This window comes from Spermophilus citellus (assembly GCF_964194105.1).
Source record: "Spermophilus citellus genome assembly, chromosome: 15".
Taxonomy (NCBI): Eukaryota; Metazoa; Chordata; class Mammalia; order Rodentia; family Sciuridae; genus Spermophilus; species Spermophilus citellus.
Window position 1 is genome coordinate 69,736,194 of NC_138195.1, and position 22,067 is coordinate 69,758,260.

The 22,067-nt window shown below is 42.7% G+C and overlaps 1 protein-coding gene and 1 long non-coding RNA gene across 2 annotated transcripts; one reads left to right on the forward strand and one right to left on the reverse strand.

Annotated features, from left to right (window-relative positions):
* Positions 1–2,030: 2,030 nt before the first annotated feature.
* Positions 2,031–13,895, forward strand: LOC308634563 (acyl-CoA desaturase 1). The gene is made up of 6 exons (XM_081268484.1): positions 2,031–2,682; positions 3,211–3,466; positions 6,607–6,737; positions 8,159–8,364; positions 9,752–9,984; positions 12,742–13,895. The coding sequence occupies exons 1-6, from the start codon at positions 2,659–2,661 to the stop codon at positions 12,939–12,941; spliced, it is 1,050 nt and encodes a 349-aa protein (XP_081124610.1). The 5' UTR covers positions 2,031–2,658; the 3' UTR covers positions 12,942–13,895.
* A 146-nt stretch (positions 13,896–14,041) lies between these two features.
* Positions 14,042–14,797, reverse strand: LOC308634564. The gene is made up of 2 exons (XR_014019030.1): positions 14,668–14,797; positions 14,042–14,463 (listed from the first exon to the last, which is right to left on the reverse strand). It is a non-coding gene; the product is annotated as an uncharacterized lncRNA (long non-coding RNA).
* Between the last annotated feature and the right edge of the window lie 7,270 nt (positions 14,798–22,067).

Here is a 22,067-nt window from a genome sequence, read left to right on the forward strand (position 1 = left end):
CAACTTAACTGCATAGCACTATACCAATCTTATCTTAGTGTATTATTAAGTATTTGAAGCAATCTTCCAAAATGAATAGTATTATCTCCATTTTACAGATGTGAACAATGAATCTCAATGAATAAATTGTTAAAAGTTATCTGGAGTCTCAATTAATTTCAGAATATGGATCTCAGCCTAATACATCTGTCCCTTTCTACTTTCTAAAATATTTTCTACATTGTTGAGCTCACATAAATATATATGATCACATCCACCTTGTAAACATCACTATAACATGAACAAATCTGCAGATGCCTCAACCGATAATTTCAGCCACCAGAATCATGGGAAATACATTTCTGTTGAAAAAGTCACCCAATCTATAGTAATTCATTTAGCAGTCTGGTTTGGACTAGGACAGAGTAAACCTGCAGTTGGCAAAGGAATTCAGCAGAGCACACAATGCTGAGAGAACCTGAAGAGGAGCAGCACTGGTGGACTTGGATTCCACACCCTGCACTTCGGAACCATCACCACATGAGCTTTCACCTCTGAGATCACCTAGGCTCATTCAGCACCTTCCCACTGGCCAGGGAGCCAGGAATGAAATGGAGGTGCTTGGTCACTGGTTGGGGAGTTGGCCTGTCACTGAGACCAGATGGCAAGTTCTGTCCTGCTTCCAGACAATCCCAGGTGCTTCTCTTCCTGAGAAGCCAGTCATTACTCTGGAACCCTGCCCAGAGCTCCTTAGCACCCCCTCTTCTCAGAAGAGGATGGGACAGCAATAGGGAGACCTGGAAATGGAAGCAGCCTGCCTATCTCCAAGCTCCCCTGGTAGGACTCCCACAAACCCAGAGATTATGTCCTGATAGAAAAGTCTGTGTGGTCAGAGCACTGCAGGTTCCAGAGTAATAGAGTCCTGAGCAGAAGTTAAGAGCTTGAGTGCCAAAATGTTATCCCCCCCTCCTCCTCCTCTTCCTCCTCCTCCTCCCCCCTTCCTCCTCCTCCTCCTCCTCCTCACTACTACTACAATAACTGATACTACTGCTACTTCTGGTACTGGAGATTAAATACAGGGCCTCACAAATGGGAGGTAAGGGCTTACTACTGAATCACACATCCTACCTTTAAATTTATTTAGGGTTTTTTTTTTTTTTTTTGAGACAAGGTCTTTCCCAGACCGGCCTCAAACTTCGATTTCTCCTGCCTCAACCTCCAGAGTAGCTGGGATAAAAAGGATAAACCACAGAACTTGACCAGTATCACATTTCTGGGCTCAACTCCTGACTCCACAACTTATGGGCAGCTGCCACTATGGTCAAGTTATTTGATCTCTACATATCCCACTTATCTCTTCTTTAAAATGGAAGCATACAGTAAAACCTCAAAGAGTAGCAGTGAGGGTTAAACAAAAAGACTCTTGTGAATTGATTTGCAAGGTTTATTCAATATTTGATTGCTATTCTTATCCACATACTAGATCTTTGGCTTCCTGCTGTGTTGTGCTACCTGCCTTTTTCCATGTAGAAGACTCCACAATTACAATTTGACAATTGGAAGTATCTCCGAACTTTCCTGCACACCTTCTGGAGGCAAGGGCATAGGGAAGGGAAGGTGTCTGGCTATTCTCTGTAAAGCGCGCCCCAGTGACTGATAGCTCCAGTGCAAAAGTGCCTTTGCTTGTGTGGCTAAAGCTGTGCTCTGTCTTGGGTTAGCATCCTAGATGGGAGGGGGCGGGGCATATCCATTATTTGTCCATGACTTTGCCCCCCCCCCCGCGTTCCTCGGCTTCTGCGGGATGGAGGGAGGCGTGCTGCACCCACACTCTCAGCTCATCTCCTCGATGGAAACCAATTTTCACCTCCCACGCGTCTGGGAGAATAGGATGGTGATGTGAACAGTAGGTGCCACTGTGATTTCCTCAGTATTCCCTGTGCAAATTACCCAATACCCAACCGTTATCCGTGAGCGGGGCACCATGACTGGATTTGTAACCAACTCCCACTGACGGACCAAGTCCTCTCCCATTTCCAGAGAGAAGTCTCGCGGACGACCCTGTGGGATGCCAAGCAGAAGTCCAGCAGCCGGTAAAAGAGAAGCGAAGGAGAAAAAGCAGAAAAAAGAGGGGAGGGAAGCCAAGATCTGTCAGCAGAGGCAACAGCAGATTGAGCCCAGCCAATGGTAACCCCAGGACGAGGTGGCATCAAATTCCCTTTGGCCAATGACAGGCCAGAGTTTACAGGAGTCTTATTTGCATTTCGCAGAGGCAGGAGCTAGGGAGGCGCGCTGTAGGAGTCTGCAGCATCCCTGCGCTGTGATTCTTGCCGGTACTGCTTTCTGTCCCTTACCATCTCCTGCCATCTTCTCCACGCAGAGCTGCCCGGTCCAGGCAGCTCTGCGCAGGCAGCTCTGCGCACTTTGCCCCTTGTTCAAGAATAAAAGGTGCCTGAGTTAATACCGGGCACGTCATCCCCTGTCAGCTCTACCCCTTAAATTTCGCCCGGGGAGATCCGCGCACAGCGGGTGGGCCTGCACACCCATCCCGCGTGCAACAGCATAGTATTACAAGCGCAGCTCCACCGATCGCTGAGCCGAAGTCCATCCTCAATCTCAGCTGTGCCAAATTCGCTCCGCAGCCTCAGCCCCGGGAGCGTGATCCCAGCACCTGAGAGCCAGATGCCCGCCCACAGGCTGCAGGAGGTGAGCGTCCCAGAAGTGGCCCCCGCCCCTCGGCCGGAACTGAGGGTCTTTTTAGGCTATTGGTTGGTGGGAAGACAGTTAAGAGCTCCTGGACTGGCCCACATTTCCAGAGTTCTGCAGACCTCGGTTGATTGGGGGTGTGGATTGTAACGTGAAGGATGGATTCGCCAACGTTTTTTCCTTTCTTAAATTTTAAAGTAAAGAAAAATCTGATTGTGGAATTTCATTTTTGTGTTACTAGGTGAAGAGTGTTCTCTCTCTCTCTCTTGCTCTCGCTCTGGCTCTCGCTCTCACTCTCTCGCTGTCTCGCCCTCTCCTGCTCCTTCACCTGCAGATTTCTCTTCCAATCTATCTGCACATTTTTTAGGGAAACTTCCCCCCTGTTCCTTCTTGGGGTACATACAACACTCGTGAATCCTGGGCACTGGGGCAGGGGCATGTGCTGTACACTCCCCCTCAGCTGCATTAGAGAGTAAAGTGCCCCTCCTGCCAACAAGCAATCTCACTCTCCACTTCCTCTCCTTACAGATCTCTAGCTCCTATACCACTACCACCACCATCACAGCACCTCCCAAGGAGGAGAAGACACTTACATACCTAGAAGAAGATATCCGCCCTGAAATAAAAGATGACATATATGACCCCAGCTACCAGGATGCAATGGGCCCTAGGCCCAAACTTGAGTATGTCTGGAGAAACATCATCCTCATGGGTCTGCTGCACCTGGGAGCCCTGTATGGGGTCACACTGGTTCCCACTTCCAAGTTCTACACTTGGCTCTGGGGTAAGCAGGGTCCCTTGTCCTGAGCAAGTACCTCAGGTTTCTCACTGGTCTTTGATAAGGTGGGGTCTCCACTAAGCAGCAACCACTCTTTATTCAGGTTTTGACAGCCATAAGTCTTTGGTGCCTGAGAGTCTGACTGGGCTGGGGATAGAGACCCTAGTAGGATTAAGATGCAAGAGAGACAGTTGTCTGGGTCCCTTCCTGGGAAGTAAACATTGAGATGAGATGCAAGGGGGCTTTGGGGTATAGATAAGTGAAAGAGAGTTTACTGTCCCAGAACCCAACATTTCTGTTTGAGTCATTTATTTGAATGCCTGTCTTTGTCCTGCTTCCCACAAGTCCACTACCTGAGAGTCATGGGAACCCTGGTTTTATTGGTTGCAGGTTGAACATAGACAGGAGATAAAGCCAAAGGAAACTGCTCAGGAGGAGAGATCATAATAAAGCATTGAACACCAAAGGTGGTTATCCACAAAACTATTTTAACTTGACCGTTTGGCTAGACCAACCTTTTCTATCATAGGGGTAGAATAACAAGGCTCCTATATGACCCAAGTTGCACGGATGTGTTGCTGTCGTCTCCTGGGGACAGCAAATGTCAGTCAAAGAAATGTTCTTAGAATGACAGAGGTTGCAGAATGTTTCATTCCTCATCCCACAAGCTCCTTCCCTTCTCTCCAGATGCCATGTAATGACAATAACCCAGCACTTTCTAATACTAATTTTCCCTGGCACCTACCCATTCTTCCTTGGAAGGGACAGCCAGGCCAGAGAATAGAACCTTGAGTAGCCTCAGCCTCCAATTGCCAATTCATCTCTGAGCTGTCTTTTTATCAATTCTTTCCCAGATCCCATCGCTCGGGGGCTGTTAGCAGGTCTGCCCCCTGGATCCATGAATGCACTTTGCAAGTAGATTCACCTCTGCCCCTGAGGCTGAGTTAGGAAGGGAGAGTAGGAAGCTCTTGAGACCTAGAGGCAAAATTACTGCTCTCTGTTGGGAGAGTCAGGACCAGCTCTCCAAAAGACAATCAGAGGTTTTCTGGAGCAGTTTGAGGTGTGAGGTATTTTCTAGCAGTTGCCTTGGGAGGGTAGTAGTGTAGAGTTGGTTGGCAGGTATTAGATGGTACCCCACTGCCCAACCTGAGCTCTTAGGTGTTATAAGTGGTGAGATCTGATCCCTTGAGTTTTGTCTTGGAAAATTCTCCAGGTGCCATGCAACTGAAATGATGTCCATTCTTAGGATGGAACTCTTTCCATGTACCAAGAGGGGAAAATACTACCTTGTAAGGATTAGAAGTGTCATATTCTTTAGGTCACTGTGTGTCATCCCAGAATTTCTCCTAGATCATCTATTTCAAGAGCCTTCTTTCTCTGAGGACTATAGAAGAGTCCTCAAGTCAGGGTTAAATAGCTATCTCTGGCAAAACTTAGGGCTGAAGGGTAAAGCTTCTACTTCTCAGGGCAGAGTTATGAGATGCTGCTTAGCCATCAGTGTGGACACTGTCATTCCCAGGATATGGGGGCGGGAAGAACAAATCTAATTGACTGAAACTTCTATTTGACGTATTGACAGGTATGGAGAGAACAGGCACCAGAGTGACTGGGATCTTGTTACAATTTCCCTGTTAAAATGGGATAACATGTGCTTTTTTGGAAACAATGGGCCAGAGCTATCTGCACCATGAAACAACCCTAGATGCTCCCTTGCCTCTTGTCAAAGTGCTTCTGCTTTGCCCAAAGCCAATGTCTTCTTTTGTGGTTGCAGGGATCTAGCTCCACTGTGGTTTATTCTGGTACAGATGGAGTGAGACACTGTATCAGGGAAGAAGATCTCAATCACCACTTGGCCAGAGGGCCTGTTACCTGGGTCCTCAAGCCCAGAGCAAGGGGAATGTGGCCAGAACTTTCCATAGACAGTCACTGTCTGTGTGGCTCTCCTAGGAATCTTAAGGAGGAGCAGGATAGGGTATAGTAGGCAGGAGAAAGAGGAGGAGGCTCTTTAGAAAACTGTTATCCCTGTCTGTAGAAGAACTAGAACAATTTGTTACAATGTGCTGTCTTGAACCACAACTAAATGTGATCCCTGAAGATCCATAGTTGTACCTGCCAGGTCAGAATGAAACATTGCTAATAGTTTCTCCCAAGGCCTCAGCCCCTGGTTCCCTACCCTCCTTTCCCCAGGAAAGATCATATCTGGCACCTCCTTAGTCTGCAAACTAAAGGAAACTGAGGAAGGATGATGTTAGTATTCCTCTACCAGCTTTGAACATTCTCAGCTATGTTTCGAATTAGCATTGATTTGTGAGAATCTGGTTGAAAGAGCAACACTGCAAAGGAGAGACCTGGGAACTGGGCATAGTTCTAGAGGGGCAGAAGGCTGAGATAGAACAAGAGCTTCTTGTTGACACACAAAGCCTAGCTTCAGACCATGGCTTCAGTTTTCCTAGCCAAGTGATGCTTGATAAACAGGTATCCTCTAAAGCATCTATTTCCTCACTTGCAAGGTGCCTGTGTCAGTAACATCCCTCTCAAGATGTGCTGTAAATATGAAATGCTCACATCTATGGTAAAGCTTGAACCATATATAACTGTGCAGGGCTGACTCTTTCAGGGCTGCACTGCTTGGTACAATATTGAAAAGCTTTTATACCAGCTGGTCGCCACAGCTCTGCATCCCCTACAATTTTGGGTTCTTCCAGTTTAATAGCACCAAGATAGCTCTGGTTGCTATTTTTAGAAAACTCTTGCCCATGGATTTTAAGCTTTGTAGGAGTAAGTCTGGGACTCTGAAACTTTAGATAAGGTCAGTTAAGGTCAAAACACATAGAACCTTGAATAATGCCCCTGGACACAGACAATGACAGTGGCACAGTGATGAGAGATTTATTCCTCTCTTACTGTCCTGCCTCCCTAGTTCCTGGGAATCCTTAGCTTGTTTCCATTCCTACATGGAAAGGATGGAAAATGTTGATATTTTCTCAATTACGGGGCCTCAGATGTCAAATCATCCCTATGGTTCAGGGGGAGCAGATCCTCACACAAAGCCTAAAGCACACACAGGCTCTGGCTTTAGGAGAGCAATTTGACATGCCTTTATGGACTTACGTGTTGGTGACTCCTGCACTGTCTTGTCCTGGCAGCCTATGCATACTATTTAGTGAGTGCCTTGGGCATCACAGCAGGAGCTCATCGCCTGTGGAGCCACCGAAGTTACAAAGCGCGGCTGCCCCTCCGGCTCTTCCTGATCATTGCCAACACCATGGCGTTCCAGGTAAGAAGCTGGTGCTACTCAGCTCTCAGTCTGTAGTTGATCCAAGGTGGAACGAAGGGGATCTGTGCTTGGAGAGGAAGCCCCAGCAGGCAGTCATTGACCTTTCCAGTCTTCTGAGGTCCTCTCAAATGAGACATTGCTTAGATTTTTCAAACACGGAACTCTTCAGAATCACTAGGAAGGGAAATAGTGGGGGTCACTATATAAATCTGTAAAGGTATAGGGTCATTATACACTCTAAGTTCCCTGTGTTCTCACACAGTGTGGCCAATCATAAAGGATGACAACTCATAAGCCAGGCATTGAGCCTTGTTTTCTGGCCAGACACTGGATAATAAACTTATGCTTCAAGGGCATTATCTTGGAATCTTGCTACGATTTCATTAAAATTAGTCTCATTGACTCAGGAACGCTGTTGTTTCAGGTAATAAGAGCAAACATCCCTATATCCTGACTGTGATAATCACTTCACATAGGTTAACTCATTAAGTCCTTACACACCTTAGGGGTAGGTCCTATTTTTATCCCAAATATACAGATGAGGAAACTGAGTCATTGAGAGGTTGGATGGACTGACCTTCTGGTCCCATCTGGGGCTGCCATGCTAGCTGAGTCAACTAGCAAGGTCAATTGTAGCACAAATTTATAACAAACAGGATGGAAAGGAGGGGACTTTTATACCTATTAAGTTATAGCAATGGGCACAGGATAGCTGGTGGTATGGAGCTTAGTTTGTCACAAGAGGAAACTAGAAAACTGTTAAGCCCCTTTGTCTTGGCCATATCTGAGGTCTTAACTATATCTGCATAATCATCTTTGCCCTAGCACCCTACCTGATGATGCTTATGGGGTCAAGGGAAGGAGGAGAATTTAGTAATATTCTGGAAAAAAAGAAAGAGTCCCACACAAGCAAGAAGGCCTCTGGAAATGTGGTCATGGTCATGAGTTTCATGCTGCTCTTAGGTTAAATGAGCTATGACTTGTGAAGGCATCAGGACAGAGCTCTCCAGAACTTTATCTACAGAATAGGACCTGAGGCCACCTGCTTCATACTTCTCCATGCCCCTTGTGTGGGCACCCCTTGAGGACCTTGTCCCTCATTCTTTGATAGAAGAATTGCAATGTTCTTTCTTAAGGAAATAAATGAACATTATGATTTACCTACATCCTCCCCACCATATAACATTCAGGAAGCAGCAGTGCTGTTCTTGTGTCTGGGACTGTAAGTCACTTTTCTGCTCAGGCTCCAAGGAAGAGTGCAGAAGAGGGCAGGTCTCTTCATTTCTCTTCTGGAGCCAGACTCTTGGGGACTCTGTGAGGTTAGGCTGAGAGCCTTGGGCCCTTGCAGACATCCAGGCATTGTACTTTTCCCAGGAGGGTGTACCTTCTCAGGCCTGTGTTCCTCTTCTCTGTCCCTCCAGAATGATGTTTATGAATGGGCCCGAGATCACCGCGCCCATCACAAGTTCTCAGAAACAGATGCCGACCCTCACAACTCCCGCCGCGGCTTCTTCTTCTCTCACGTCGGTTGGCTGCTTGTGCGCAAACACCCAGCTATCAAAGAGAAGGGGGGATCTCTGGACCTGTCTGACCTAAAAGCTGAGAAGTTGGTGATGTTCCAGAGGAGGTGAGCTAAGGGAAGATGGGGCTGGGGATGTGGCCCTAGGCATCTGGGATTTGGGAACCCAACCTTTTCTCTTAACTCTTATAAAATAAAGTTGAGAATTTACTGGTTTTGTAAGTTCAAATCACTTATGGCCTTTATCTCTGAGCTATCTTGATGAAATCAGTTAAATGCAACAAATCTTTCCTGACTGGAATAGTCACGGACACAAAAATGAAGGTTGTTAAGACCTCCCCTTCTAAGAATTTGTTGTCTGTTGGGGTGGAGGGATAAGGCAAGTATCCAAACCACCATAATAGGAGGCAATTTATGGTCTGCACTAGGAGAGGTATGGCGTAAGGGTGCGTGCTCAGTGTGGACATGAGAATAAGGGTTATGAATGAAGTAGTATCAGAACCCATCCATGGAGAGAGACTTTCACAAGTATGTGTGAGCAGGGACAGCACAAAAAGAAAGAATGGAATAGGCCAAAGTCTCAAGCATGTTCTTGAAGAACGTCCTTCTGCCTAACATGTAGGGCAGGGCAAGAAAAAGGACTAGACACAGACTCAAAATTTTATTCAGCAAACAGAATGGTTTCCTCATCAGCAATGTGACACAGTCAGAAGTGTGCTTCAGAGAGGATGCTCTTATGCAAGTGAAAGTAACTACTGAGCCAGAGAGATGAGAGGCAGGGACACAGGTTAGACAAGAAGAGGGGCCATGGTGGGGAAGCAGTGGCAGTAATAGAAAGGAGTTAGAGGTAGGTATGTCAGTGACATATAAGTCATAGATGTGACTGCTAAAGGGAGGTAGGCAATCCATTCCCTTGAAGTGTTAATGGCTTGGTTTTTGGGAGTAGAGTATAGGTCAGGGTCTCTGGAGGGACAGAGACCTGCAGGTGGCCAAGGACACTTGGTGTGTCTCCTGAGGGAAAAGCAGAGCAAAGAGTTAGGCAATGGTAGCAGCAAATGAAGTCAAGGCTCCTAATGTAGACTGTGTGCCAAAGGTCTTGGTGGCAAGCTAAAGATCCTAAGGCAAATGGACAATAGCACAGGCAGCAAAACTCTGCTGATGAGTTTGAGATTTGACTCTCACTTGTTTGATCAACATGGCCTTATGGTCCCATTAAAGATGAAAGAACTTCTTATCAGGAGACAGGTAATCCAATCTTCACTTCACTTGCTAGTGGGGTGGTCCTAGAAAAGTCATTTAAGGTATTCACATTACCCCATCTAAAGTCAAAGGTACTATTATATACTCAAGTATTTCCACTCCATTTCCTTATGCTGGCTTTTGCCACCCTGTTCTCATGGTTTGGAGGAATGACAGCTCAGCCATGAGAGCAGACAGCCCAGGTAGGTGTGAGAGTTCTCTCTCTGCAGACTCACTGTGGGATCTCTCAATGTAGGTACTACAAGCCTGCTGTTCTGATGATGTGCTTCATCCTGCCCACACTGGTGCCCTGGTTTTGTTGGGGTGAAACCTTCCTACACAGCTTGTTTATTGGTACTTTCCTGAGGTACACTGTAGTGGTCAATGCCACCTGGCTGGTGAACAGTGCTGCCCACCTCTATGGAAATCGCCCCTATGACAAGAACATTAACTCTGGAGAGAATGTCCTGGTTTCCCTGGGAGCTGTGGGTAAGTCACCAATGCCTAACATAACCGCATCCAGTGGTCTGCTTTTGGGGGTATTTGGCTAGGAGTCAGAAAAACCTGAATAAAGTGCTTTTATGACCACTTTACCTCTCCCCCTTATTGGGAATTAAACTCAAGTGTGCTCTACATTTTTATTTTTTTATTTTGAGGTAGGGATTCTCTTGCTGGGGCTGGCCTCAAACTTATGATCCTCCTGTCTCAGCTTCCCAAGTCTCTGGGATTTTTGGCATACACAACCATGCCTGGCTTTTATAACACCTTTAAAACTCATTTTTTTAAAACTATAAAACTGGGGTGGGGGCAATATATTGGAAAACCCTTATGAGAATCAGGCAACAACTCTTATATAAATAGAAAGGGTGAAAATTAATACTACTTTCAATGTGAAGTTGTAAAATAGTATCTAAATGCTGCCTGTAATGAGTTTTCCTTTTTTTGGCAACTCTGAGCAGATCTGTAGTCTTTAGTGTGGAAAATGCTTGGTAGAAAAATAGGGTCACCTTCATGGCTTATAAGCCTAGTGCTTTATATTTAAATATGAAGAACAAGTATAATTTGGTTCAATAAACTTCCCATATGCCACAGTTATAGTGTTTTGCTTTTTAAATGAATATGCCACACTTTAATGTGTAGGCTATGCCTTATTGTTTAGTGATGCCAGTATGAGGGGCATCAGTGCAATGGTTGCAGGCCTTTACCATCACCTGTCACCCTGTCTCCTCTTGTCCTTTATTGTTAATCTTCTATTGTGTGCTAGAAACTCCCCCTTCCCTGAAGTTGCTTAGGGAATCCTCTGATAGGGAAGGTAACCTTCATCAAAGTTCCTGCTTCTTGATCCAATCTTGACTGCTCTTGAACTTATTTGTCTCTGTAGTTCCATTCCCAATTGCCAGATAAAGAAAAAAGGAGTTCTTCCATCTGCCTTCATGGTTTGCTGTCCTTTTTTCCAAATTAATATAGACTTTGACTGAGACCTGAAGTTGGTTTTCCTTCTGCAGAATCTGTGCCCCTTTCTGCTCATGGATCAAAGCTGTTCTTCATCCAGTAGCATCTTGGCAGTCACCCTGCTCACATGCCTAAGCTCATCACTGCATAACTCATTTTTCCTCATTAATTTTTTCCTGATATATTCTCAACCCAGACCACATTCACTAGCTTTGTTATGAAATTTTTTTCCTATCTCTTTTTTACTTCTATACAGCTTTCTGCTCCTTTCAGGAAAATTCTTGCCTGTTCTTACTTTGACTCATCTTTGAAATAAATCACCTACACACTGTCCAAATCTGGGATTTTCATAGAAATAGAATAGTCTAGACTGAGATGTGTCCTATGTTATAAATGGAACTCCAGTGAGCTTCCACATCTGCAGCTCTTTGTGACCCTCTGTTCAAACTAGTTGCCAATATCTTACTTTCTCCCATTTGTCATTTGCTTCTGCAAACCTGCTCTTTTGTCCATGTACCCTCACCGTTGCTCTCCTCCACTCTCTCCTGCCATTCTCACCTTGTTGGTCTTGACTTACCCCAACAGTCACATGCTCATCCTCTCTGACAAAGCTGACCTTCCTCTAGAGTCTTTCTTCAGCTCTTTTCCCCAGTTGCTCCCATTGACTCTCTCCCCTTTTTCCATTCCTTGTCTCTGTGTGTGTGTGATTCATTTTAAATCTGATACCTACAGGCATGATGAGTGCTCACTCAGAGCCTTGCTGTGAAGCCACAGGTGGAAGTGGCAATCCCAGGTCACCCTTAGCCTTAGTGTTATCCCTCCACCTACCAGTGCACACCATGGACAGCCTGGTATACAGAGGGATAGGCACCTTGAGATGCCCAGGTTGGAGTCATTTGCTTGGCAGAACCTCCTTTGATTGCTTGCTATTCTTATCATTACTGCTATATCTGGGGATGTTTTTATCTACAGAGGGTCCAACAACCTCTATTTTTATGGCTGTTCTTTACCCAGGCCTGATAAGACCCAATGTTGTTAGTGTTGGAAGCTGTTGAGAAAGAAGAATCCTGCCAAGAGTTGCCAAACATTTTACCAATTACAGAAATTGTCCAGGATCCTAAATTTCTTTATTTTCTGCTACAGTACAGTGAAATGCTCTTCCCAAGAGTTCTCAGAATCTCAGAAATTGAGAGGTTTTCAGAATGGTTCTGTTTTATTGGTACCTCCTCCAACACATGATTACCTCAGAGAACTGGGAGCCAGAGTAGCCCACTGAACCAACAGAGGCTAGGAGAATACCTGACCCTGGCTGGGTATGCTTTCTTCTGGTTTTCCCTGTTGCCATCATTCTATTAGAACCTTCCACCTTTACAAGGACCATTAGTACAGAGTAAAACTTGTGTTTTTTACTCAGTTTTGTAAGAAACACGGCAATGGTTCTTCTTCTGTACCCTCCCCTCCCCACCCTAACATGCACAAAAGCAAAGAGCTCAAGGGTCTCAAGCCAGCATTTACTAAAGCTCTGTATTTTCCAATGTAAAATCCTTTCCTAGGATAACTTCTCTTATCCCCTAAGGAAAACTTCTCACCAAGGAAGCCATGGGTGACCAGGCCCTCTTGACTCATTGCTTAGTCTGAGGGCTTCTGTTTGCTTCAGAGTAGAAGACACAGTGTTCATCCACTCATCCACTTATCAGTGGGTTTCTCTGAAGTTCATGGTACTCTGCTATGCAAGAGATATGGAAAACAGCAATCTGACAAGCTCCCTAACTTCTCTCCTTGGTTTTGTTCCAGGTGAGGGCTTCCACAACTACCACCACTCCTTTCCCTATGACTACTCTGCCAGTGAGTACCGCTGGCACATCAACTTTACTACATTCTTCATTGACTGCATGGCTGCCCTTGGTCTAGCTTATGACCGGAAGAAAGTGTCCAAGGCTGCCATCTTGGCCAGGGTTAAAAGAACTGGAGATGGAAGCTACAAGAGTGCCTGAGTTGTGGGTTGTCCAGATTTCATTTCTAAAGCCATCTGGGCAGAAGTTTAATGTTCTGTTAATAACTACTGAAAAGTATTACCAGAGGCTAAAGTTGATGACCTTAACCCATTCCAGTATTGTATTCTTTTAAAATGCAAAAGGTTGGATAACTTTTTTAGGTAGTGCATATTTTAATCAGTAAGATATAAACATTTCTCAATACATATGCTTCCAAACATGTTGCACACTATAAATACATACATTTTTACATGTCATTTTAAAAAATTATTAATAAATTCTAAAAAAATAAATTCTAAAAAAAGACAAAGAGTATTTAAAACAAACAACGCAACTATTATGATAGTACTTTGCTAAACTTATTTCTTCTCTCTACTCTTTCTGTTGTTCTTTGCTTTGTTTGTGTCACCTTCCTTTCTCTTCCTTTTTATAGCCTCCTAACCAACAGATGTTTGGCCACTGGTCTGTGTCACCTTCCAAGCCTAGGCATAATTTCAGGCATCTAAACATAATGATCACTGCCCCAGATAACTCTTTCCTCAATATGTCCTCAGACTCAAGGTAGGTAACTCAAGCTAGACATACAATAAAACCTTCTGAGACATCCTCTGCTAATTATCTTCAGTCTAGGCTTTGCTAGATGGAATAGAGAGATAGCTTGATTTGGCATACAGCTGAAGAGCAGTTATATCATCAGGAAGAGAGATAGTATGAAGAATATGATTTATAAGGATGGTGTTGATATGGGAAAAGAGAAAAAAGGAAGCTTTTACAGGGATCAGACCCTGTCTAGCACAGACACTGAGCCCCTTCACACAGCATTTTTCCTGTCTCTCCTGACTCAGTTATGGAGTTTGATGATAGGAAACAACAGCAAATCAATAACTAAGAATAAAGAAGCATTTGTGTAGTTGTAAGAGTGGTCTCTCCTGGAGAAGGACTTTATTTTTTGTTAATAACAAGAAGATGTCTTACTTCATGGGATTAGATTTCAGGTTGGATGTGTTCAATACAACATTACAGCAGCTCAGAGTTTTGAAGATACAATTGGGCCAAACTTAAAAATAAACTGACATAAAATCTTTAATTGAAACATGCAGATGTTTCACTTAGAGTATTACCTCTGAAAAAGAAACTAGAAGTAAAGAAAGAATTTTCTGGGTGGTCTGTTCATTCCACAGATGGACAGGAGATGGAAAAGTTGACAGACAGCTCTTGTAGGCAGCTATAAGAGATCACTTCCCAAAGGAAGGACTCCAATGACACATCCAGGGGAATCAGAAGTTACATAGTAAGTTATTAAGTGTCCTCATGAAATAAGTTTGATGTTAGCTTCATTCATTAGTCTCAGTTTCTCTTAGGATTGAGTGAAAACTAGGCTTCTTCCCACAGTGTTGGACCCCTTCACTCCTTGTTCTGTGACCAGTCTACAAATGCAGGACTGTCTGGGGGATAGGTAAGAATAAATCTCTTAACCACCCTGATTCTGGATTCCTGGCTTTACCTCAGCCGTCTTTTTTCTCTTACCAGCGATGTCTGTTCCCTGACATTTTTTTTTTTTTTAAAGAGAGAGTGAGAGAGGAGAGAGAGAGAGAGAGAGAGAGAGAGAGAGAGAATTTTTTTTAATATTTATTTTTTAGTTCTCGGCGGACACAACATCTTTGTTGGTATGTGGTGCTGAGGATCGAACCCGGGCCGCACGCATGCCAGGCGAGCGCGCTACCACTTGAGCCACATCCCCAGCCCCCCTGACATTTTCTTTTCTCTGGACAGGCAGCCTCCTGTGTATATTCAGGGCAGAGAGGACTTGCTGTCCAGGTGGCTTTCTCCTGTAGACACAATGCTCATAGGCATCAGCCCTGTGTCTCTTCAGCAGGTAGAGTTGACTGCCACTTTCCTGTGGCCTCCAGATCCTCTTCTCCACCACAGTGAGTGTACCCCACTCTGACTGCTCTAGGTAAAGGTGGCAGACACTTTAGAAACATCTTTGTCTTGAAGAGGATCCCTTTCATGAGGCATAGCCAAGGCCAATGCTCACATTTTTCCATTGAGCTGGCCACAGTAAAAAATGGCTTGTTGTCAGTCTCCTCTGGGTCAGAACAGAGAGTGTTCAGCAAAGCAACTTGGGCTAATTGGTGTATGCAGCTAATGGTGCAATACTTTCAAAAAGAAGAGGCGGAAACAGTCTTCTGGGAAGTACAAAAAGCGGGGGTGGGGGGGGGCAGTTCCCAAGTGCAGCACATTGAAAGGAGTCCCTGCTCTGGAACCAGAATCTGCTGGAAAGCTTGGGCTAAGATGTGGGATCTGAGATGCCAGGATCTTTGTTGAACATTGTATATATTTTCAGAACCTGGGACCTTTCCTGTCCCTGTTCCTCAGTCATCAGTGCAGAAGCCTAACTCTGCTCTTTAGGATTGGCAGCATACAATACCAAATGCTGTTAACTGTTGAGGCCTAGTGGTGTGAGAGAGCAGGACCTTCCTTCCTGTGTTAGTTGTATAGAAGCTACAGGGGCCAGCCTGCACTAAGGCAGCCTTGTCTTTGAGCTGTTCATTAAAGTAGAAAAGAACTTTATAGAAAATCACTGTGGATCAGATCTACTGACTTGTACCTACCCCTGGAAATGTCTCTTGGCTGATTTTTATTCTACTGGACATCAGATGCCTGCTTTATGATACATGAACAGCAAACTAAACTTTCTTTTCTAGTCCTGTTCCATGGAACTGATCCATTCAATGTTCATACACAAATGGTACAGACCCCAGGTTGAGGACTGCAGCATATATGGGGATATGTAGTAGGTAGAAGCATGCCAGTATAGTGAACAACACTTCTTAAGGTTTGAAGCCTCAATTCAAGTAACACAATAATGAGAAACTCTGCTCTTAGCAAGAGTGAGTTTCTAATGGTCCTTACCTTGTGGACATGTTGAAAACTTATTTCTGTGCCTTATCCCTTTTCTAACCCATGTTGCAGGTGAATCTGCCCTCACACTCTTTGAGTAGTCCTTTACTCCTTGAGAGACTATAAAGTGGCCAGTATCAATAAGAGCCTGCCTGGTGGGTTATCAGCACAGGTATTTGCAGGATTCCTTTCTGGGCTTCATTTTGGAAATTTATGGCTGTTTTTATTAAGTGTTCAAATATGATGGTGGGTGGAAGTAGTTTGAATGTATTTATTATTCTTTCAATGAAATAATGGTGGTAGCACATAAAATAGAAAGTTTCTCCTTGGTTTATTAATATCCTGTGTGTAGTTTCTGAATAGATAGTACAAATAAGCTAGTTTGAAGGGTAAATGAAGTAAGGCAACTGTGTTACACTGGTGGCTAAGATCTTAGCCTCTCTTGTCCCTGTTTTACCAACTTGCTATGTGAGCTTCACTTTTAAACCTATTAATGAGATAAGGTCATTAATCCATTCAGAACCTTATCAGAAGTCCCATCTCTGAATCTGCTACATTAGGGATTAAGTTTCCAATACATGAACTTTAAGGGACACACTGAAATCATTGCAAGGGGCAAGTCACGTAACTATAATGTGCCTCACATTTCCTTTTGTTCAAATGGAGTAATAATACTGACCTACCTCTTAGGCAGTTTAGAGGTTTGACTAAAACTTTTTATTAAGCCTTTGAGATCCTCAACAGAGAAATTCTCAAGCCCTGCAGACTTTTATAGTAGCAGTATCCAGTATGAAATTGACATGCACGTTATGTCCTGGATACCATCATTAGCCTACATGGTTCTCTCAAGAGATTGAACGCATCTATTGGAGAAGGGGTATATAATGAGTCAGACAAAAATTGAGAATGCATTATCATTGCCATGAAAACATACACAGGATACATTTTCCTTACCTGGGTGGGTTTTTCTTCTTTTTATGTATGTAGTTATTTGTAACCGAAGAATAATTTTTTGTAATATCAACCCCAAAGCTAGTGGTACTGACCTGAGATTGTGTTTGTTATTAATAAAAGTGAAGTGAATCTGATTGCACTGTGTCTTGGGGCTTATTGGCTGTCATGTAGTCTCCTGGGACCTGTCTCTGTGGCCCATCATCATGTATGTGTCCTGCACCTTTAAGAGGAAAAACCCCAAAACAAACAAACAAAAACAGTAGAGTCACATCCCCAGTAATCTGCCCTGTCTTCCTACGGGTAATTTATGTTAACTGTTCAGCAATTCTGGGCAGCAGAAAAGAAGATGTCTGTTCCTATTAAATCGAACACCATTTTTCCCTCATCCCTAGAGGGAAAACAAGGATATTGGGGGAAAAAAAAAAAAAAAGTCCGTCAGAACAGGAAAAGAAGAACCATCTAAATTGGACAGAAAGAAGGAAAACTATCTCTTTTTGAAGATGTTATGACATGCACATGGAAAATCCAAAAGAATACACACAACTTTTACTGAAGCTAATAAATTCAGTAATGTTGCAAGGTACATTAGCAATATGCAAAAATCAGTTGTATTTCTCTAAACAAGTAATGAACACACTAAAAATGAAATTAAAGAAAGACTTCTATAACAGCATCAGAAAGAATAAAATAAATAGAAATAAACTCAACAAAAGAAATCAACAGTATGGTACACTGAAAATTACAAAATGGTATTGAAAGAAATTGAAGGAGGCCTAAATAAATACAAAGAAAGTCCATGTTAATAGACTGGAAGACTCAGTATTGTTAAGATAATAATATTCCTGGAGCTGATCTACAGATTCAGTTGTCATCAAATTCTGACTTTTTAAAAGAAAATTTGACATGCTCATTCTAAAATTCATAGGGAAATTTGTGGTATTGAGAATAGCCACAAAAACAAAACAAAACAAAACAAAACAAAACAAAACCACCTTGCTATACAAACTCAAAGTTAGAGGACTGATACTTTCTGATTTCAAAATTACTTCTGAGGGTCCATAGTGAAGATAATGTGATATATCACTGGCATATGAACACATAAATCAGTAGAATGGAATTAAGAGTGTAGGTACAAACCCTACAGTTATTTTTTATAAGAGTATGCAGACAATTCCACAAGGAAAAAATAACATTTTTTAACAAGTGTTGCTGGGATAACTAGATATCTATATGCAAAGGAATGCTGGCCCACTAACTCATACCATAGTTAAATATTAATCCCAAATGAATCAGTTAATACTATAAAACTCTGAGGAGAAAACATAGATGTAAATACCTATCACCTTGAATTAATTAAACTGTGGTCTCTCAGATATGACATCAAAAGACAAAAAACAAAAGAAAAAGAAATAATTTGGACTTCATCAAAATTAATAACTGTCCCTTCAAGAGATGCTACCAAAACATTGAAAATGTAACTCACTCAATGGGAGAAAATATTAGCAAGTCTTTTATTAGATAAGAGACTAGAACTCATATTAGAAAAGGATTACTTACAATTCAACAACAACAAAAAAGAAACGAATTTTAAAGGAGACAAAGTGTTTTTGTTAGTTTTTGTAATGATGCATAGTAATTGTATAGAGTTGTGGCATAGTTGTATATGCATACAACATAACTTAATCAACTCCACTCTTCAGTACCTCCCATTATTCTCCTGTCCTCCATTAGATCAAGTATTTGAATACACATTTCTACAAAGAATATATACAAGTGGCCAGGTGTGGTGGGACATGCCTGTAATCCCAGCAGCTTGGAAGGCTGGGGCAGGAAGATTGTGAGTTCAAAGCCAGCCTCAGCAACTTAGCAAGGCACTTAGCAACTCAGTAAGATCCTGTCTCTAAATAAAGTTTAAAAAAGGGCCAAGGATGTGGTTCAATGGTTAAGCACCTCGGGGTTCAATCTTCAGTCCAAAAAAAGAAGATACACAAATGGCAAAAAGCACATAAATAGCCATTGTTAGCCATCATAGAAATACTAATTAAAACCATAATGAGATATCACCTCATACTAACTAGAATAACTATAATTAAAGAAAAAACAGTTAAGAACAGCTATTGTTGAAGACATGAAGAAATAAGAATTTTCATGATACTGGTGAGAATGTACTTTAAAATGTAAACTCTTTGGAAAAGAGTTTGGCAAAAGGTTTAAAATATACAGGTTCAATATGACTCAGCAATTCTACTTATGTGAGTATATCTAAGAGAAATAAAAACCTATATTACCCAAAAAATTGTCCATGAATGTTCAGAGTTGCTTTAAATAATAGCCAAAAGTACAAACAACCCAAGTGTCCATCATAAATGAATGGATAAAAGCAATTTGTCAGGGCATGGTATATAACTCACTGGTAGAGTTCTTGCCTAGCTAGCCTGTGCAATGTCCTGGGTTCAATACCTAGTACTGCAAAAACAAACAATGATCCAGCATAGTTCATACAATGGAGTATTATTCAGCCATAAAAAATAATGAAGTATAGATCTATATAGATTGATAGATCTATCTATATAGATAGATCTTGAAAGCATTCTGAGACCAAGCAGTCAGATGCAAAAGAACATATTCCGTATGATATGCCTTAATTTGTATGAAATGTCAGAAAATGTAAATGAATAGAAAATGAATGGACTGGAAGTTGTTAGGATCTGGGGAAGGAAACTGAGGAGTACTGTTAATAGGCTTAAGCTTGTGGCATGAAAATTTTCAAATTAGATTGTGATGTTTCTTGCATGATGATAAAAATATACTAAGAAGAATTGAATTATACAATGTAAAGGATGATTCTGTGATATATAAATTGTATCTCAATTACAAAAATTATATGAGAAGCTGGGTGCAATAGTGCTTGAAATTCATTCCAGCAACACAGGATGTTGAGTCAAGAAGATCACAAAATAAAAAATAAAAAGGCTAGGGATGTAGCTCAGTGGTATGTTCAATGGTGGGTTCAATCCCCATTACTGCCCCACTCAAAAAGAAAAAGGGAGAAAACATCTGTTATTTTAATGTTTTTACTATTAATTGTGCCTGAGATTCAAACCCAAATATTCTAAGGAAGCACTGATTAAAGTATTTGATTAAAGGAAGCATTCTATATTCCACTAATTATACTATTATATGGTCTCAGGCTCAACTTAAAAGAAGGCAGATTCTATCCACATGACAAAAGATAGTTGTTAAAAATTGGAGTCTTAAGATGGTAATTTTGCTATACCAAATTACATCAGTTCGAAGTCAGGAACCATGTACTGCATTAGTGAAAGCAGTTTACACCACCTCACAAACACAAATCCAAACCTCTTTTGAGTAGGAAATCCAAAGTTCTCAGTCCATAAGACTGGTGGATGCAATGACAGTAGCAATATCCACATTTCTACAGACAGGCACTGCACTGCAGGCCGATCAGCACATCACCTCACTCTATCAGAAGCAGGTACTGTTGTTGCATGAATTCAACTAAAGAGGTAGCTGGATCAGATCTGGAGAGAAGCTGTGATAGAGTGGATAGTGGCACTGTGGTCTGGCTCCAGAACTGAGGTCTCACCTCCTGGCTATCCTGAGGTCCAAAAAGACAGCCCTCCAACTCTCATATTCATGTAACTGCAAGTGATACCCAGTTACTCAGAGGCAAAGCCTGGTGGTGGGGCCCTCCTCCCTGGCTGCCAATGGCAGGGCGCTGAACCCAAGCACAAACTGCACAAGCTTCCTCTGTTCTGCAAGAACCCAGCTCTCTCTAACTCCTGACCCTCCTGAACATGGAACCACACCTGAGTTTTAAGCCCTCCTCTCTACCATAGAAACAGACCTGACCTTTCCTCTCTACTTTTCCATACTCTACTCTTCTGTGAAATTCTTTTTTTTTAAGAGAGAGAGAGAGAGAGAGAGAGAGAATTTTTTAATATTTCTTTTTTAGTTTTGGGCAGACACAACATCTTTGGTTTTTTTTTTTTTTTTTTTTGAGAGAGAGAGAGAATATTTTTTTTTATATTTATTTTTTAGTTCTCGGTGGACACAACATCTTTATTTGTATGTGGTGCTGAGGATCGAACCCCGGCCGCACGCATGCCAGGCGAGCGCGCTACTGCTTGAGCCACATCCCCAGCCCGACACAACATCTTTGTTTGTATGTGGTGCTGAGGATTGAACCCCGGCCACGAGCATGCCAGGTGAGCGCCGCTGCCACTTGAGCCACAACCCCAGCCTTTAAATTTTTTTTTTTTTTTTAGTTTTAGATAGACACAATACCTTTATCTTATTTATTTGTTTTTATGTGGTGCTGAGGATTGAACCCAGTGCCTCACACATGCAAGGCAAACACTCTACAAACTGAGCTACAATCCTAGTCCCCCTTCTGTGAAATTCTGAGCTCCTCAAGGGCACCTTCCTCTTCTAGAAATATCTTCCTGAACCTAAACAGATGGTATTCAATTAAATGGTGGAGATATCTCATGCCTGCATTTAAGTTCTATCTCTGCTACAAGCTGGAAGAAATGTCAGAGGGAGTGGGAGTCCTGTTATGTGACCTATAGTTAACTTCCTATGTCATAAACAAAGAGCTGATTCTTGAACACTGACTTTGGGAGCAATGTCACAAGCCCTAATCACAGACTCAAAGGAGCTTAGATTCCACACTAGGATTTTTGGAGGCAGAACCCTCCCCTTTTGGCAACCCATGTTGGCTCCTCCCCTATTGTCTGCCCACCATAGGCCACTCAGGCCACCCAGGGCTTACAAAGGAGCGGTGTATGCTGTGCTGACTCATGGTGTTTCTGGGTGAGGACCTTCTCAGAGAGACCAAAGGGGTCATTTCTCACAGGAAACAGGGAGTAGTAGCCTGGGTCAGGCCAGGCTTTGAAAAACCTTGTGAACAACTGCAGGCAATGAAGAAAAAGAGGAAAGTGAATGTGTACAGCAGCCCAGCCTTGCTATTTTTCCTCCTGTCTTAAAGAATTTTGATTGACAGAAGGACTCCCCATTCAGTGGTTTTCTTTGTTCATTTCAGAGATAAATACATTTGAAATGGAATTAACACAATATAAATGAAAACCATTTAAAGTACATGATTATGTGGCATTTAATACATTCACAATATTGTGCAATCATCATCTCTAATTCCAAAATATTTTCAACTCCCTAAAGAAAATCTCATACGCACTGAAAGGTGACTCCTTCTCCGCACCCCTACTCCACCTTCTACAACAACCA

Coding starts and splice junctions, on each gene's coding strand:
- LOC308634563 (XM_081268484.1), top strand. CDS start 2,659: ATGCCCGCCCACAGGCTGCAGGAG. Junction 2,683..3,210: donor CCGCCCACAGGCTGCAGGAG/GTGAGCGTCCCA, acceptor CTCTCCTTACAG/ATCTCTAGCTCCTATACCAC. Junction 3,467..6,606: donor GTTCTACACTTGGCTCTGGG/GTAAGCAGGGTC, acceptor TTGTCCTGGCAG/CCTATGCATACTATTTAGTG.